General features: G+C 36.3%; 1 protein-coding gene across 4 annotated transcripts in view; it reads left to right on the forward strand.

The window, feature by feature from the left end:
- Positions 1 to 17,433, forward strand: part of bicdl1 (BICD family like cargo adaptor 1) — a 45,401-nt gene extending 27,968 nt beyond the window's left edge. For 2 of the 4 annotated variants that reach the window (XM_051901831.1, XM_051901832.1), the window contains 6 exons: positions 686 to 865; positions 3,169 to 3,387; positions 3,474 to 3,617; positions 4,224 to 4,354; positions 5,631 to 5,751; positions 11,790 to 17,433. In XM_051901831.1, coding sequence (XP_051757791.1) covers positions 686 to 865; positions 3,169 to 3,387; positions 3,474 to 3,617; positions 4,224 to 4,354; positions 5,631 to 5,751; positions 11,790 to 11,957 — 963 coding nt within the window. In that variant the 3' untranslated portion in view covers positions 11,958 to 17,433. Of the gene's footprint in view, positions 1 to 685; positions 866 to 3,168; positions 3,388 to 3,473; positions 3,618 to 4,223; positions 4,355 to 5,630; positions 5,752 to 10,174; positions 10,289 to 11,789 lie in introns of all 4 variants that reach the window. The other 2 variants (XR_007931137.1, XR_007931138.1) reach the window with 2 other exon arrangements.
- The last annotated feature ends 1,130 nt before the right edge of the window (positions 17,434 to 18,563 follow it).

Raw genomic sequence — 18,563 nt, forward strand, 5'->3', positions numbered from 1 at the left:
AAGAAGTTTGTTCTGATTGATCTGCACCAGAAATGAATTATGAATGAAAGGAAATCTTTGAAAACTCAGCAGATAAAAGCTGAGATGGAGCAGGAGAATAAAAGAAAGAAAAATGCTTCATTTAATTCTGTGCTATTATAGATTAGCAGTTCATTGTTTTGCTAGAGATAGTTTGAGTCGCTGTTATTTGTTTCGCTGGACGGCCTCCAGTTCTCAGGTTTTTCATCAGCTCTTACAGTCTGTTTAATATTAACACACTGCTCTTAAAAAGCTATTCATTGCTTCATTAAAAAGATTTACCACTAAATAAATGAATAGTACTTTTTAAAAATCGGTTTAAAGTAATGTTCAGTGTCATACCACTGGTCTAAAATAGAGCATAACAGTGAGAGATGAATCACTACATTAAAAACACTGATTTATTTCTATTATCAGACACTTCCGGTTGTGGAATGAATGAATCATAGGTGACAAATAGGAGTATTTGCACAATGACATGAGTAACTGCACACATTTCAGATGTTGTATAAAGAAAGAGTCGCGTTCAGCTCGTTTATTTCTCAGGGGTGAGTTAATTCGACTAAACATCCCTCACCGACCAGCTTGTTTTTTGTTCCCGGTAAACTCTCGTGTTTCCCTCAGGTGTGTTTTGTGTGTGTGTGACTCTCCCGTGTGTTCGTACCAGCTGCGGCAGAGCCAGCTGGAGCTGCAGGAGGTGCGCGTGTCTCACAGGCAGCTGAGCGCTCGTCTGGAGGAGCTGACGGAGGAACGCAGTCTACAGAGCTTCAGTCCGAACCCACACAGCCTTCTCTGTGAGATCGAGCAGAGTATGGAGCAGGAGGAGCTGGAGCAGGAGAGAGAGCAGGTATGTCATTATAACAGCGTACAGACGGCTCCACATCACAGATTCTTCTGGACAGGAGACACATACAGCCATGATTTGCTTTTTGCGTAACTTTTAGTGGCTGGTAGTTTCACTCATAGTCCATTAGAGGTCTATTCACCAGTTGTAATCTGATTGGCTGGCTGCTACGCAATTTTTTGCCCTTCACCCTTATGTGACCCTGGACCACAAAACCAGTCATAAGGGTACATTTTTTAAAATTGATATTTATACATCATCTGAAAGCTGAATAAATTATCTTTCCATTGATGTATGGTTTGTTAGGATAGTTGGCTGAGATACAACTATTTGAAAATCTGGAATCTGAGGGTGCAAAAAAAATCAAAATATTAAGAAAATCGCCTTTAAAGTTGTCCAAATGAAGTACTTTGCAATGCATATCCACTCACAAAAATACATTTTTGATATATTTACGATAAGAAATTTACAAAATATCTTCATGGAACATGATCTTTAATTAATATCCTAATGATTTTTGGCATAAAAGAAAAATCGATAATTTTGACCCATACAATGTATTGTTGGCTATTGCTATAAACATACTTGTGCGACTTATGACTGGTTTTGTGGTCCAGGGTCACATATATATATATATAAATTTCTGGTTAGGAAATTTGGAAATTACAGGAAATTACATAATTCATTGTACAAAATCATGTACACTACTGTTCAAAAGTTTGGGGTCAGTAACATTTAAAAAAAAAAAGAAAGAAATTAATACATTTGTAAGGAACCACCCGTCAGCCCAAAAATGGATTCAGACGGCCTGGGCGAAGGTATAACACGTATATGTCTTTTCAGCGCCCCTGTGAAGTTCACTTAATTTTTAAAATTTAGTTTCAATTTTACTTTAGCTGCTCATTTAATCCGACTCCAATTTCAAATGATTATTACTCTTAGATCGTGTTTCTAATTAGGAATTAATCATTGGTCATGTATCAATTTAGATATTTGATTATTCTGGGTATCCCGTACTTTTAATTATCCGTTCATTATGGACCCGATATCGCACAGGAAGTTACATCGGCCGATTATGTACTTCAAATTCGTCAGTTTTTGATTTCTAGTCAGAGGGTGCAGAGTTTACTAATGCATTTGAGTCAAACCGACACATGCTTGTTCATACAAAAACAGTTTTCTTAGTCACGATACTGCAACTTGCTAAGTCAGTGATAGACAGAAATCAAAAGGTCTCACATGATGTGCAACATGCTCCTTTCATTGAGCCTTTTGTTTGACCTATCCTGACGCAGATTTGCGGAAATATGGACTCCAATAATCTACTGGTCATAATGATTTCAGAAGAATCCAGATTAAAGGAGAGTGAGGAAAGATTGGGCAAGGCGGTGTCCTATTTCTTTGAGATCTTCTCTCCAGATGAGTTTTATTGCTTTATTTCAGGGTGCTTGATCTCAGCTTTTTTCTTAGCAGGAAAATCAAGTCTTACACATTTATGTTAAAAAGTTTTCTATTTCAAATAAATGCTGTTCTTTTGAACTTTCTATTCATCAAAGAATCCTGAAAAAATGCATCAGAGTTTCACTATCAATTCAAAGCCATATGTCTAAACAGGTTGTGTTACAAATTCGAAGTTTATATCACAAAAATTAAAGTTCCCATGAAATTTTGTTTAGGCGCTGTACCAAAAATATCCACCGGGTGTCAGCGACATTCTATTACTTTTTTTTCATGCATTCTCCTGTAACAAATTTATAAATTTCTATCCAAATATCACTCCTATCACATAACAATCACCAAATATGGAACCTTGAGACTCAGACCTTTCCGACGATATGCGTTTTGTCAGGATTAGAAAAAGTTTTAAATATAAAGTAGTTAAAATAAAATTTGTAATATGAAACCAGGCACCGCCCACTAGGGGAGGAGCCTGCTAAAAGAAATTAGAGTACTGTTTCCATGGTAATGCAATGTCTAATTTCAAAACGGTTTTCACAGCATGAATTTTGAGTTTGTAAGCTTCCAAATGATACCTAATTTATGATGATTACTAAAATATGTGATATGAAAAAATGCACTAAATAAAAAGAGCGCCAAGCATTTACTTTTAATCCACATAAATACCTTGCAAAATGGACAGAATTGGTCTCCTTTTACTGAAGACACATGGATTCAACAGTCCTGGAAAATCAGGCTCAGCTCAGCTCTTAAATATTTCACAAACTAAAATCGCTTTTTGCATGAACAAATTTCTATAAAATCATCTTTATAAATTGCAATCACAAACGCTCTTTCTATCCCTTTAGCTTCGGCTGCAGCTGTGGGAGGCCTACTGTCAGGTGCGTTCCATCTGCTCACAGCTGAGAGGAAATGACATCACAGACTCCGCCTTATCCACAGACTCATCCATGGACGAATCTTCGGAGACGTTGTCGGCAAAAGACGTCCCCATGGGTAGTTTGCCCGCTAGTCTTGTGGAGCTGCGCAGACTTACGCAAAACCTGCTGGACGGCAATGAATCTACGGTAACAAGCGTCACATCGAAAGCTGCAGGTTTTATGTGGAAAAATTCACAGTATTCTTGTTCAACATGTGTTTTGGATGCGTTTAGGGTTCACGGCGCAGTGATGAGGAGGTATTAGAAGAGCAGGTGCGTAAATTGAGCGAGGAGCTGCGAGAACTTAGAGAACTGTATGAACAGGAGCAGGAAAAAACACGCAACAGCCAGGAGGAGGCGCTACAGCTCCATAATCAGGTACAAACACATACATACACACTTAGGGCCAGATTTACTAAGTTCTTTTTGTGGCTGACCTTATTGCATATGCATTTGTAGGAGTTTCCCTTTCAGACGCAACATTTATGGGAGGAGAGTATTATGAATCATGCTAAGGTTTGCGCTAGTCAGTTTACTGGTATTTGCACCATTATTTACCGCCTAAAAAAGCACGTCTTAAACCAGACGCTAATTTGTGCTGGATGGTAGATTGCAGTGGTCATTATGGAAATGATCCGGCTGCGTCTGTGTTCTTTAATTTGCGTGTCGTCAGTAGATCACGCGCAAAACTTACCCATCAACGCTTTTATGGGATTGCGCTCTCACGCTAATTTGTCTTGTTTAGTAAATCTGGTCCTTAGGCTGTGTTTAAATCCACTTTTAGACATACACTCGCAAACTTCCCTAAGCACTTCCCTAGTAGTGGGCACTCATGCAATGTAAGCAGCGACGTACATCCGAGTGAACGAGATGGAGGGAAGTTAGCGAGGGGAGGGCATAAAAAAGTGGACTTAAACGCAGCCTTATATAAATACCTGAGCTCATCAGTTCAACTGTCCTCTGGTTCTTCTCTGCATCCTGTAGGTGGCGCTGCTCTCGGTGGAAGTTTCTTCTTCAAGAGAAGAGAACGAACGGTTGAGAGCGATGGCAGAAGTACGCGAGCCCAATGAGCAGTTACAGAGTGCTATACGAGACAGAGATGAAGCCATTGCCAAGTACGAATGACACACACGTACATGTTTAGAGACTTTTTGCTAAGTTATTTTTGACTGTTATTTTTATCCATATTTTGGGTTAGTGGTTTGAACAAACACTAAATATTAAACTTCAGCCTGTAAGTACACTTTAGCATACTTTTAAAAAGAGTTAGCTACTTGTTACAAAGATTATACTTTAAAGAGTATACTTAAGTACAGACTAAATGTTATGTTTTCAACACTTAATTGTATGTTAAATGCTATTGTATAGTTTAAATTTATATTAAATGCACTAAGCTGAACTTTAGAGTGCTTTTTGATCCACTTAAGTAGGTCTTATGGATCTTAGGATCTTTATATGATATTTTATAATTACTTTTGTCTTTGAAATATTGTTGAAGTGTATTGTTACAAGCATTTTAACTAAAATATACTTTAATGCCATTTCTTTTGAAAATTGTATGTCATGTGTTTAAATATATTTGTAAATACATACATTTGCAATGATGAAGTTGCAGTTTAGTACATTTAGAATATAACTTTAAATGTAATATCAAATAACATTTTAAAGTTAGAATAAAGTACTTTAGTGCTTTAGTATGTTGGTCAAAACATCAAAATAAGTGTACTTCATTAAAGCACGACTTAAAAAATTTTCATTTAATTATTTAAAATGTACTTTTAAGTAAAACTTTTAATATGAAACTACAAATTGCACTTTTTAAAAGTGTACTTAAGTGTGTTAAGAATCATAGTCATAAAAAAGTACTCTAAGCAAACCTAAGTGGATTTTTATTTCAAGTAAAGTTTTTAAAATATATACTTTTAAGATTCGAAGTACACTACAAGTGCACTTCTTTTTCACAAGTTTGTCCTTCAGACATCAATAATTCGTTAAATCAAGTGACTTGATCAGATATATAATTTTACCAGTAAGTAACTGCATATAGCAATGAACTAAAAACTCTTCAGAACACTTTAGTAACATCCTAGTAACCACTGTGGTGGCAAGTTTGCACGGGCAAACACTACTAACCACTAAAACACAACTGTTTGCATTTATAGAAGGGAATAAAGACATTATTTAGTATCGTTTGAGAACTTCTCCAAAAGGGTTTTCTCTGATTTACTAGACTCTAGGGTCATTTTTAGCAATTTTGTACAGCTACAGGAGATGAGACACACACACACTCATGTTTTTGCAGCCTGTACCCGTGACACCATTCTGCCAATCACAACATTAACCGGAGATGCAGCTGAGTAACTCTTTTGTTCTTTCTCTTCCCTGTTACAGGAAGAAAGCCGTGGAGATGGAGCTGGCGAAGTGTAAGATAGACATCATGTCTTTGAACAGTCAGCTGTTGGATGCGATACAGCAGAAACTCAACCTGTCTCAGCAGTTAGAAGCCTGGCAGGTAAGTCTCTCTCTCTCACACACACACACATCAACGCACAGAAACGCCTCAAGTTCAACAGATCATGTGAACCTGAAAGAAAATAGTGGGTCAGAGAATCTGATGTGTGTATAACATGCACTGATTAAGAAGCCTGGGCTTCTGGAATTATCCAGAAATAAAAAAGGGTATTAAGAACCAAGTATGTAAATGTATACACTAGAATATCATAAGACAAATACAGTATCTCACAGAAGTGAGTACACCCCTCACATTTTTGTAAATATTTTATTATATCTTTTCATGTGACAACACTGAAGAAATGACACTTTGCTACAATGTAAAGTAGTGAGTGTACAGCTTGTATAACAGTGTAAATTTGCTGTCCCCTCAAAATAACTCAACACACAGCCATTAATGTCTAAACCGCTGGCCACAAAAGTGAGTACACCTCTAAGTGGAAATGTCCAAATTGGGCGCAAAGTGTCAATATTTTGTGTGGCCACCATTATTTTCCAGCACTGCCTTAACCCTCTTGGGTATGGAGTTCACCAGAGCTTCACAGGTTGCCACTGGAGTCGTCTTCCACTCCTCCATGACGACATCACGGAGCTGGTGGATGTTAGAGACCTTGAGCTCCTCCACCTTCCCTTTGAGGATGCCCCACAGATGCTCAATAGGGTTTAGGTCTGGAGACATGCTTGGCCAGTCCATCACCTTTACCCTCAGCTTCTTTAGCAAGGCAGTGGTCGTCTTGGAGGTGTGTTTGGGGTCGTTATCATGTTGGAATACTGCCCTGCGGCCCCAGTCTCCGAAGGGAGGGGATCATGCCCTGCTCATTCATGGTTCCCTCAATGAACTGTAGCTCCCCAGTGCTGGCAGCACTCATGCAGCCCCAGACCATGACACTCCCACCACCATGCTTGACTGTAGGCAAGACACACTTGTCTTTGTCCTCCTCACCTGGTTGTGCCACACACGCTTGACACCATCTAAACCAAATAAGTTTATCTTGGTCTCATCAGACCACAGGACATCGTTCCAGTAATCCATGTCCTTAGTCTGCTTGTCTTCAGCAAACTGTTTGCGGGCTTTCTTGTGCATCATCTTTAGAAGAGGCTTCCTTCTGGGACGACAGCCATGCAGACCAGTTTGATGCAGTGTGTGGCGTATGGTCTGACAGGCTGACCCCCCCCACCCCTTCAACCTCTGCAGCAATGCTGGCAGCACTCATACGTCTATTTCCCAAACACAACCTCTGGATATGACGCTGAGCACGTGCACTCAACTTCTTTGGTCGACCATGGCGAGGCCTGTTCTGAGTGGAACCTGTCCTGTTAAACCGCTGTATGGTCTTGGCCACCGTGCTGCAGCTCAGTTTCAGGGTCTTGGCAATCTTCTTATAGCCTACGCCATCTTTATGTAGAGCAACAATTCTTTTTTTCAGATCCTCAGAGAGTTCTTTGCCATGAGGGCCATGTTGAACTTTCAGTGACCAGTATGAGAGAGTGAGAGCGATAACACCAAATTTAACACACCTGCTCCCCATTCACACCTGAGACCTTGTAACACTAACAAATCACATGACACCGGGGAGAGAAAATGGCTAATTGGGCCCAATTTGGACATTTTCACTTAGGGGTGTACTCACTTTTGTGGCCAGCGGTTTAGACATTAATGGCTGTGTGTTGAGTTATTTTGAGGGGACAGCAAATTTACACTGTTATACAAGCTGTACACTCACTACTTTACACTGTAGCAAAGTGTAATTTCTTCAGTGTTGTCACATGAAAATATATAATAAAATATTTACAAAAATGTGAGGGGTGTACTCACTTCTGTGAATAACACATCAGCTCCCTGAATAACACATCACCTCCTCGAATACTGAGGTTTGTTAATAAACACATTCATGCGAAAGCGCATGTTACTGTATAACCAGGGTTATTATAGTTAACTAAAACTAAAAAAAAAAAAAGAAAAAAAAAAGAAAACTGAAAGAAAAAGCTACAAAAACTTCAACCTGTTTCTGATTTTCATTTAGTTTAACTTGATGTGCTAAAGTAAATAAAACTGAAATAAAAATTTAGCAAAAATGTATAAAAACATCAACAAAATGACTAAAAATTTAATTAAAATTGTTCAGCAATATATAAAAATAAAAACTAATTCAAAATATTAATAAAAACTATAATAGTATCTCGATTATACTAAAATAACACTGGTTGATGTATTAATTATTAATTCACAAATAAAAAACAATATTTCTTTTTACTTCAAAACAATTGTAATCATTTTGTTGTTAAATATATAAAATGAAATCTGGTAGGTGTTGTTACTAGAACTTAAAGATAAATACATCTTAAAACATCACATATATTGTCTTTTAAAATATAATATAATTTTATATGGTATGGGATTTTAATTTAATAAGGTTAACCAGATAACAAGTAAACAACAATTGTAGCATTTTTATATATTTTTTCCCCTGTAAAAATTACTAACCTTCTACAGTGACGAATATAATCATGCTCTTTTCCCTAAATTATGTATTTGCAATAGAAGATAATTATCAATATGATTCGAGGCACCATTTTCATCATAAATGCTGAATTTATGTTATCATAATGTTAGCTATATATAAAATTATAGGAAAGGGTTATGCAAACACCTTATGGTGGTTTGGTTGTGACATCACATCCTGAATGGTTAAAAATGGCTTATTGTCAAACAAAGTGACATCAGAGGGTTAAACACAACAGGACTGCATGTTGCAATACTTTAGCCAAGCTTTCATGTCTTGTTTAGAGTTTGTTTCTGCTCAAACAACCAGCTCTGAGATTAATCGCATTACTGAATGTTATTAGACACAAAATATCAGAAACAAACATGAGTAATTATAGAGGAACACATTAAATATATCAAATAAAGCAATACGAATGATGTAATTGAATCAGTCTGGGTTTCTGTGTGAATGCATGCTGCCAGATTTTTATATATATATATATATATACACCATATATGTATAGTGTTTCTTGAGTAAAGAAAATGCTGTACTTATTCAAACAACCAGTTCTTTATTTACCCTTACATTGCAAACAAGCAGAGACGCTCCACTAAAATGTGTGCTGCACTTCATTCATGATTGAGGCGGGGCGGAGTTATGAGGTTTGACTGACAATTTGAGGAGCCAATGGAGTTATGAGGTTTAGTCACAAGCTGTTTTTATACTTTTTCATTGGTTAAATATTTGCAAAACCCACAGACAGATGTAAAGGGTGACCAATAGTAATGATTTATGAAAATAAATAAATAAATAAAAATAACGACGATGACGGCCTGACAGCGATGATATTTTACATGTTATCAATTTATAAAGTAATTGTTTTACAGAGTTTTAGCATTAGACTGAAATAATAATAATAATAATTAAAAAAAATATGATTTCTTGTCATTGTAATTGAGCCCCATGGACGTGCAAGCATAGGCGTAAATTCCTATGCATAAATCCGGCCCTATGAGCGGGATTCAAACCGGCGTTTCTGAAATGTGAGGCGGGCGCACTAACAAGGACGCTAAGCCTCTAGCATCAGTTGCTAGTGCGCCTTTTGAAGCCAGAGGAGCGAGGTTTACTCACACAGCTCTTACTAGCTGGCCTCTGTTACACTCACCCCTAATAAACCTCACTCCCATCCGGGTCACGGCACCAACGTAACCCCTCCGGTTCTACTCGCACCGCTCCGAGGCTAGAGACTGTGGTCTTTAACGTCCTTGTTTGCGGGGAGGGGTTACATTGGTGCCACTGGGTTACAATTAGCGATACTCCAACAACTCCAACCTGCGAATACTCACCACTGTACAGATAATAGAAAGAAATACTTGCGAGATTTACATGCTACATTCATTAACACAGTAAATGAGCTTTTTGCGATGCAAAACTGTAATGAATTGCAGCGGTCAGCCTCTTTCTCTCTGTCTGTTTCTCTCCCCTTTTGCCCTTTATGCTTAAAGTCAACATGAAGTCAACATTGACCTTATTTACTTTAAGACACGTTCCTGATCTTATTGCACACAATTGAACTTTTTTCCAACAGTTTTGTATACACAGCTCTATAAAAGTCTTTGGTAACACTTAACAATAAGATTAGTTAACCACATTAGTTAACATGAACAATACTTCTACAGCATTTATTAATTTTAATGTCAACATTTACTAATACATTATTAATGCCAGTTACAGATGTCAGATGTGTTGTGAGTGCAGTTTCATGTTGACTTTAACTCTCAGTATGCGTGTGTTTGAGTGTATGAATGTGAGTCCCTCTCCTCATATTAAAGCAAAGATGACGGTGGTTCTGTCGCTCTGCTTCACCCGTATCCCGTGAATGAGTGTGTGTGTGTGTTTAACTCTTAGCTTCCCTTCTCTCTCTCTCCCTGCCTGCAGTTTGCCTCCTCAGGGCTGTTCACTGTGTGGCTCTTGTGGTTTCTGATCTAGTGGCCTTTCTCAGCTTCCATACAGACCCCTTCTCCCCTATGGTAACTCCCTCCTGCCTTAGAGGTGAGCTCGGGTTCGCCGTCTTACCCGTATCCATGTTCATCCCGGGTCATGAGGTCACGAGGTCGCCGTCATGTCATTGTGGTGTAGTTCTTCACCTGTTCTTCAGGGACTTTTCACACTAGAACAAACATGACAAGTGAATGCTTGTGTGAAAGAGACCTGAGGTGTAGAGAAGGAAACAGTGTTATTTTACTATTATTTATATACTTTTTAAAATTAACTTATGTTTTTATGTTTTCAGTTTTCATTTCAGTTTGTCATCGTATGTTCTTTTGTCATTTTTATTAGTTTTTTTCACAAAAAGGTCTGATTAGTTAATGTTAGTTAATTCATTAACATTAACAATGAGCAATACATATGTTAGAGTATTTATTAATCTTTGTCAACATTAGTTAATAAAATACAATTTATTAACAGATACAACTTGATTTCAATAATGTATTAGAAAATATGGAAATTAACACTGATTAATAAATTCTTTAGAATTATTTTTCATTATTAGTTCATGTTATGTTAATAGAGTTAACTAATGTTAACAAATGAAACCAAATTGTAACGTGTTTGGTTTTTTTCTCGCAATTACGTGTTTAAATCTCGCAATTCTGACTTTTTTCTTGCAATTATGAGTTTACATCTCGCAATTCTGACTTTTTCTCACAATTCTGACTTTCTCGCAATTGCGAGTTAACATAGCAATTCTTATTTTTTTCTTGCAATTCGGACTTTTTTTCTCGCAATTGCAAATTTACATCTCGCAATTGACTTTTTTTCTCGCAATTCGGACTTTTTTCTCTTAATTCAGATTTTTCTCTCACAATTGCAACTTTTTTCTCGCAATTCTGACTTTTTCTCGCATTTGCAAATTTACATCTCGGAATTTACTTTTCATCGCAATTCTGACTTTTTTCTTGCAATTATGAGTTTACATCTCGCAATTCTGACTTTCTCGCAATTGCGAGTTTACATATAGCAATTCTTATTTTTTTCTCGCAATTCTGACTTTTTTCTCTCAATTCAGAATTTTCTCTCACAATTGCAACTTTTTTCTCACAATTGCAACTTTTTCTCGCATTTGCAAATGTACATCTCGGAATTTACTTTTTATCGCAATTCTGACTTTTTTCTCCCAATTGCAAGTTTACATCTCGCAATTCTGACTACTTTTCTCAGAATTGTGAGTTTATATCTCTCACTTTATATCACACAATTGTGAAAAAAAAAAAAAAAGTCATAATTGTGAGATAAAAAGTTGCAATTCCCTTTTTTTTTTATTCAGTGGCAGAAACAAGCTTCCATAGGAAGGGAACTGAGTTCTGGTTCAGACCAAACAATGTTACAGAAGTGTGAAACAGCCGTCATGTCCGCCGCTCACACAAGACTCATGTTCATCCATTCTCACTCCACCTCAGACTGTCTGCTGCGGCCTCTTTTCTGTTTTAAAATCAAGTGCTGATGTCTCTCTCTCTCTCTCTCTCTCTCTCTCTCTCTCTCTCTCTCTCAGGATGATATGCACAGAGTTATCGATCAACAGCTGATGGATAAACACCAGGAGGAGTGGAAGGATCCTCCGTTCTCCTTCAGCGGGTCGCGAGGCGGAGCTCCTTCCAGACGAGCACATCGCCTCTCGGACGGAGACAAGCGCCTCTTTTCATTCTTTAAGAAGAACTGAGATTATCTGAAGACATGGAGGAAGAGAGTGTGAGAACAGACATGAGAGAAGGGTACAACAAATGAAAGATAGAAAGTCATTAGATGAGTGCTTCTCAACTGGTGTTGCTCATTTAATGTACTAACGTAAAACAAAAATATCCTTAAAATCAAATAATAAAATGCATTAATTGATTGCATCGATGCACTCAAAAAATATTTAGGCCTAAATTTAGATTTGATATAAATTTAGATATTTTGATTTATGAATTGCATATAAAATTCCCATGCATTTGGATTACAAACTAATAAATAGCACTCATAAACTGAATGTTTTAAATACACAATAACCACATTTATATATTTATCATCAATAAATCCAATTTGTTTTTTATCTCATACATTTGTATTAATTGAATATTGCTTGTTCCACAGCTAGCCATATTTAATCATGTTCATACTTTTAACTGAATACATTTTTCACAATGAACAGATTTATGCTGATTCTAAACAATTCAAATAAATGCATTTGAAAAAAAAAATATGGTATTCTCACTATTAACTACGACTTTTGCCTCAATAAACTCCTATAATTACTGCTTATTAATATTTAGTAAGGTAGTTTTCAGGTTTAGGTATTGGGTAGGATTATGGAATGTAGAATAAGGCATTAATATGTGCTTTATAAGTACAGCCAATAATCTATTAATATGCATACTAATAAGCAATTAGTTAATAGTGAGAATTGGACCCTAAACTAAAGTGCTAACAAAAATATGATTATTAAAATCAAATCAAGTGAAAATAGTTAATTATAAACAACACCATGCAGAAAGCTCAGTTTGCATCACATTAAGTTTATTAGTTTTTTTTAAATGGTGGAAATTTTATATGCAATTCAAATACATAAATCTTATTTTTTAAGCGTACATCGATAGTTTTATGCTCTCAGCACCCAAAAATTCACTGTAAAAACAAAGACAGTGCCATTTTTGGGTCACGACCCAGCGGTTGAGAAGCACTGCGCTAACAGACGAGTCCTCTGACGGCTTTGAGCCATTTTGCACTTTATCTGTACCCTCAAACCTCACTCAGAGAGCTTCGGGAGTGGAGTAGAAATCTTACGAGACACGCTCTGATAGGGTGAAGCCCTGTGTCAGGGTCTGTTCAACAGGGTTCCCAGAATTCTCCAGTCCTATCAGAGGTCAGTTTCCCCTGCGAGTGCCTCGGAAAGCTTGTCCTCACCTCACTGCCAGAGACTGACGGAGACACATCCGCTTACCGACAAATCACAGGATTCGCTAGAGACTCAACTCAGGATGAACTTCAGACGGTTCAGGACATCACGCTGTAGTTACAGGCCCAGACGGAATCTGTGGACGTCTTCTGCAGTTTCTGTGGGATAAAATATGCGAGTACTACAGTATTATTCAAATTAGCCAAAATATGAATGGGGAAAGGACGTGTAGCATGACGTGGATAGTGTATATCGGCATACATGTGTCATTTACGGACACAGATTCCGTGTTGGCCTGATTATAGATGATGTTTGAATGCTGCAACAGTTGTTCTGCTCTTGGGTTCATTCACAGAGCCATTTTATATATATATAAAAAATAACCAGATGAATGTAATTAACTTTCTAACAACCATATGGATATTATATAAAATTAACTTTCAGCAGCTGCTTACACAGAATAAAAAAAAAGATCATTATACAGTAAAAAACATGCAACATGAAAATAATAATAACGCAACAGGAAAATGTGTTGTGGCTATTTTATCAAACATACCTGCTTGTTTTGTAACAAGTTTCTGGAGAAAAGCATTCAGGACAGTATTATGGCTGTTTCAGCTGCTTGATAATAAACTTCAGGCCATCAGCATCACGATCTGTGATGTGAATGAACCAAAGAGCAGACGTGTTGAGCTGTAACTGAGGCTGTAGACCGCATCTGAAAAATGTTGTTTACACACTTACAAACACACACACACACACACACACACACACACACACACACACAGTAGAAATCAGAGAGAAACACCAAACTGAATACTCACCTTTAGAAAACAGCAGTCCTCCAAGATGCACTAAAACTGTGGCTGTGTTCAGAATGCAATATTAGAATACTGTGCATATTGTACTACATTATAGATATATATATATTTTTTTTAAATAGTGTGACACTGTATGCTATGGAAGCTTGTTTCCGCCATGGAATAAAAAAAGATAAGAGACTTTTTTTCTCAGAATTGTGAAATATAAACTCGCAATTGTGACTTTATAACTCACGAAGTGAGAATTATGTGATATAAATTTGCAATTTCGAGTTATAAATCAGAATTGCGAGATATAAAGTCAAAATTGTGAGGTATAAAGTCACAATTGCGTTATAAAATGAGAATTGCAAGATATAAAGTCAGAATTGTGAGATATAAAGTGAGAATTGAGAGTTATAAAGTCACAATTGCGTTATAAAGGTCAGTGCTTTTTTTCCTCAGAATTGGCCTTTATAACTCGCAGTTGCAAGTTTATATCTCACAATTCTGAGAAAAAAATAAGAATTGCAAGATAAAGTCACAATTACCTTTATTTCTTATTCAGAGGCGGAAACAAACTTCCATAGTATGCAGAATGCTACAGTACTTCAAACAGCAGTGTGCTACATTGTAGTCACAAAGACTAAAAATGACTTAAATTTAATTTAACTTTTAGTAATCCAATCAAGCAAGTCAAAAAATGTTACAAGAGATTTTTATTTTATTACTTCCAGTTTATTTGTCATACTGTAAATGGAAGGCCAAGTCAAGTGCATTGCATTGTGGGATAGTATTCAATGCAGTAAATGCTGTATATGGATACTTCACATTTTGGCAACTGTAGTAAGTCATTTCAGTTTTGTTGCATAAAAAACATGAGTAGCGTGCTAGTATGGTATTCTGAACACAGTCAGGGTCATTTTTAGCGTGTACTTCCTCCAGCCACTGGTCATGTGGAGATTCCAGCCTGTGAGAATGAAGGGAGCACTTGTGTCCTGATCGTGAGCTGTAATTGGGTATGTTTTCTGTTTCTTTCAAATCTGTTTGGTGTGTGTGTGTGTGTGTGTGTGTGTGTGTGTGTGTGTGTGTTTGTGTGTGTGTTTTTGGGTTCAGTCAGTGAAAGTTGGGCAGATTTTGAGCAAAGCTATGCAGCTGTCTTCTTTCTCGCAGAGGTGATTTCTGGTTTGGAGAAACCCAAAGAGTGATTTTTTTTATACGAACAAAGACACAAATAGGTTTGGAATAAGAAAAGGAATCAATATATTTGTAAATGTATAACTTTTGAATGATAAATCAACACTTTTTTTTAGAACACTCTCCATGTAAGCGTGTGTCTGTCATGTTGTCTGATTTGTACGTGTTTCTGGAGGATGGATCAGGTCCGGTTCTGTTCTGCTGTCTGATTAGAGTTGAATGTAATCCATTTAAAACCACCAAAACTCTCAATCCAGACTCAATAAGTATCATTCTATATCGATCCAGATCAATGTGAAATAAGATGATCAATCCAGTCTGTAGGAGAGGTAATACAGGTGAACGATACAAAAGTTTCATTGCAACAAAGCCACATGAATATTAACCATAGTGACTGTTTTCAGTATGCAAATTAGACATCATCTTACTAAATTTGCAAAAATATACATATTATAACAGAAGTGATTGAAATTCCACAGAAAATATCAGCTCAAGTGTTTAAAGGTACACTATGTAACTTTTGAAAAAAAAAAAAAAAAACTGCATGCATTTTGCGGAAGAACATTGTTTTGGTTGTGCTTCGGCTCTATGTGACTGTGCGGATTATTATTGTTAACCTACTGCTCATAAAACATTCACTACTAGGCTTAAGAGAGATAACCAATTTAGATGGAAATATCTCAAGCTGACTAGCTGAAGAAGTTACTGTAGCTTTACCCATTAATAGACACAATACTTCCTTGAAAATAAATTCCAGCACAGCGCTGCAACAAACCATAATGAAACGAGCTTCACAATAGATAATGCTTTACAGTGAACTCTGTTAGAGAGATACATATGACTATTTACCTGTTCAATAAAACACCTTACTCACCTGTTGAGTCATAAAAACACCATCTCAGCATCACTTTTACAGCATTTCAAATCCCTCAGTTCTCATCATCTCTGAAAAGCCAAGCTAATGTTGATTCTTGTTTTATTACGAGCTCCGTCTCATTCTCTTTTCGCCAGCAGACTCTCCTGTGTTCACCGTTTGTTTATATCAGATGATTCCCCAGAGGTTGGAGATTTAGCTGCTCCATGTCAACATTCTCACTCGTTGTGACAACTAACCTCTGCCACACCAGACACACGTCAAAGCAGCCGGTGTGGTGAGAAATCGAGTCCCCCTAGAAATCAGGTCTCCTTTAGGACTTTTAATGGGTAGTATTTTTAGCGCCTGATTATAATATGTTATAATGAGCATTAATGTCTTTTAAATGACATGGTTCATATACTAGTATATAACTGAAGTTATAGGTTGTGAAATCAAGCATTTCTCGTTCTTACTGTTTTTTTTTTTTAGTTAGCTTATGTACAAGAATAACATACATCTACCCAATTAGCCTGCTAGCTTAGCTTATATTATATTAGGTGTTTTTTGCTTCAAATATGTTTCCAGTTTGTTTTATTATGCAATACACAGGCATTCATTTTATATTTCAAGCATGTTGTTTGTGCACTTACTGTAATAAACATCATACAATAGTGAAATAGGTTATAATTAGTCAAGATGATAACACCATAACAACTTTTGATCAGGCATTACCGCCTGGGTCCTAAAGGAGACCCAATTCCAGAGGGGGACTCGATTTCTCATGACACTGGAGCAACTTTTCTCTATTTATGGATATGATGAGACGCGCACAGGCGAGTGACGCACATACGCAATTTCCAGCAAAAACCATTCTGTCAGGTCTAAAATATAAACGCTTATAACAGGCTTACCATAATGAATCAAGGTAAGACAAGAACACGTTTTGGAAGAAGGATTGATGATGTATTGACAAAGTTACATAGTGCACCTTTAAGTATTTTTTTTAACTAAATACATGCATATGTGCATGTAAATAAACATTCTTCTTCCATTTTAGAAGAAAAACATCCTGTTCAAATAATTTAATTTACTCTGAATTTTATTTACTACATAAGCAAAATGTATGGAAGCTTGTTTCCGCCACTGAATAAAAAATAAAAAAGGTATAATTGTGACTTTTTATCTCACTTTTTTCTCAGAATTGCAAGATATAAACTCACAATTGCGTGATATAAAGCCAGAATTGTGAGATATAAACTTACACTTCTGAGGAAAAAAGTCAGAATTGCGAGTTTATATCTCACAATTGAGTTTATAACACGCAATTGTGAGTTTATATCTCGCAATTGTGAGAAAAGAAGTCAGAATTGTGAGATTAAAAAAAAAAAAAAAAAAAAAAAAAAAAAAATCGCAAATATCTTTATTTTTTATTTAGCGGTGGAAACAGATGTCCAATAAAAATGCCACTTCAGAAAATTGCAGTTGAAAAATCCAAACTAATGCTAATGTATATCACAAAGGTGATAAAGGAAAAAGAAAAGGATCACATTTATAAATGATTTTGGATGTTTTCATGAATGCCTGTAGTGCTTCTCCTGACTGACAGCAGATGAATTAAACATGTTGTATTAGCAGCAAGTCAAACATAAATCACTGATGTGGTTTAAATCTTCCAGACAGCAGCCGCAGCCTGAATCGCTCCACGTTTAGAGTATTAATCATATTTTTTCTGTTGTTCTTTATGTAAAAACATCTCAATATGAGCCTCTTCTGTCATTTCTTTCGATTCTTTTCTTGCGTTTCACACACACTGTTATGTAAATGTCTCATGTCACATTGACTTTGTACTTTCTGTCCTTTTGCCATTTAAACACTGTTTTTGCAAGTCTCTCCAGTGTGTGTCTTAAATCTGTGTGAGCTGCTGTTGTGAATGTGTTTTTCCCACAGCCATCTCTCATTTCCAGAAAAAAAAATCTCTAAACTGTCACTCAAATTAGCAGTACTTGTTCCTTTACATGCATGTGAGTGGATGTGCATGTCTTTCCATGTATATTTCATTCATAAGATAAAGTTCTTTGAACACAATCACTGAACTTTCTATAAAAATATTGAGTATTAAGCAATTCTGTCCTGATCCTGTTGATCTGGTTGTTATATAAGCAACTCAAAAAGCTTATTTTACATAGAAAATGGCGGAAGAAACTTATTTGATAAAAGAAATATGAGTTTAGTAAAACAAATATTAATGGTTCTCACCAGCCTTTCATTAGTGCCACATTTCCTTCCCTTAAATGCACTTTCTGAAAATTAACGTATTTAAAAACTCTACATATATATTTATCTTTGCAGTAAATCTTCTCAAAAATGGCTGCTAAAACATAAACATGAACCTCACTACATTTATAGTAAAAATCATACAGTTAAGTCATCATGCTGATCAGAGCAATCGTCTGTTATTGATCTCTCAAAAGAAAGAAAAACAACAAAAAGTGTCAAATGGAATTATCAAACAGCTAATATTAAGCTTTTTGTAATATT

Source organism: Ctenopharyngodon idella, chromosome 8 (assembly GCF_019924925.1).
Source record: "Ctenopharyngodon idella isolate HZGC_01 chromosome 8, HZGC01, whole genome shotgun sequence".
In the NCBI taxonomy this organism is placed as follows: Eukaryota; Metazoa; Chordata; class Actinopteri; order Cypriniformes; family Xenocyprididae; genus Ctenopharyngodon; species Ctenopharyngodon idella.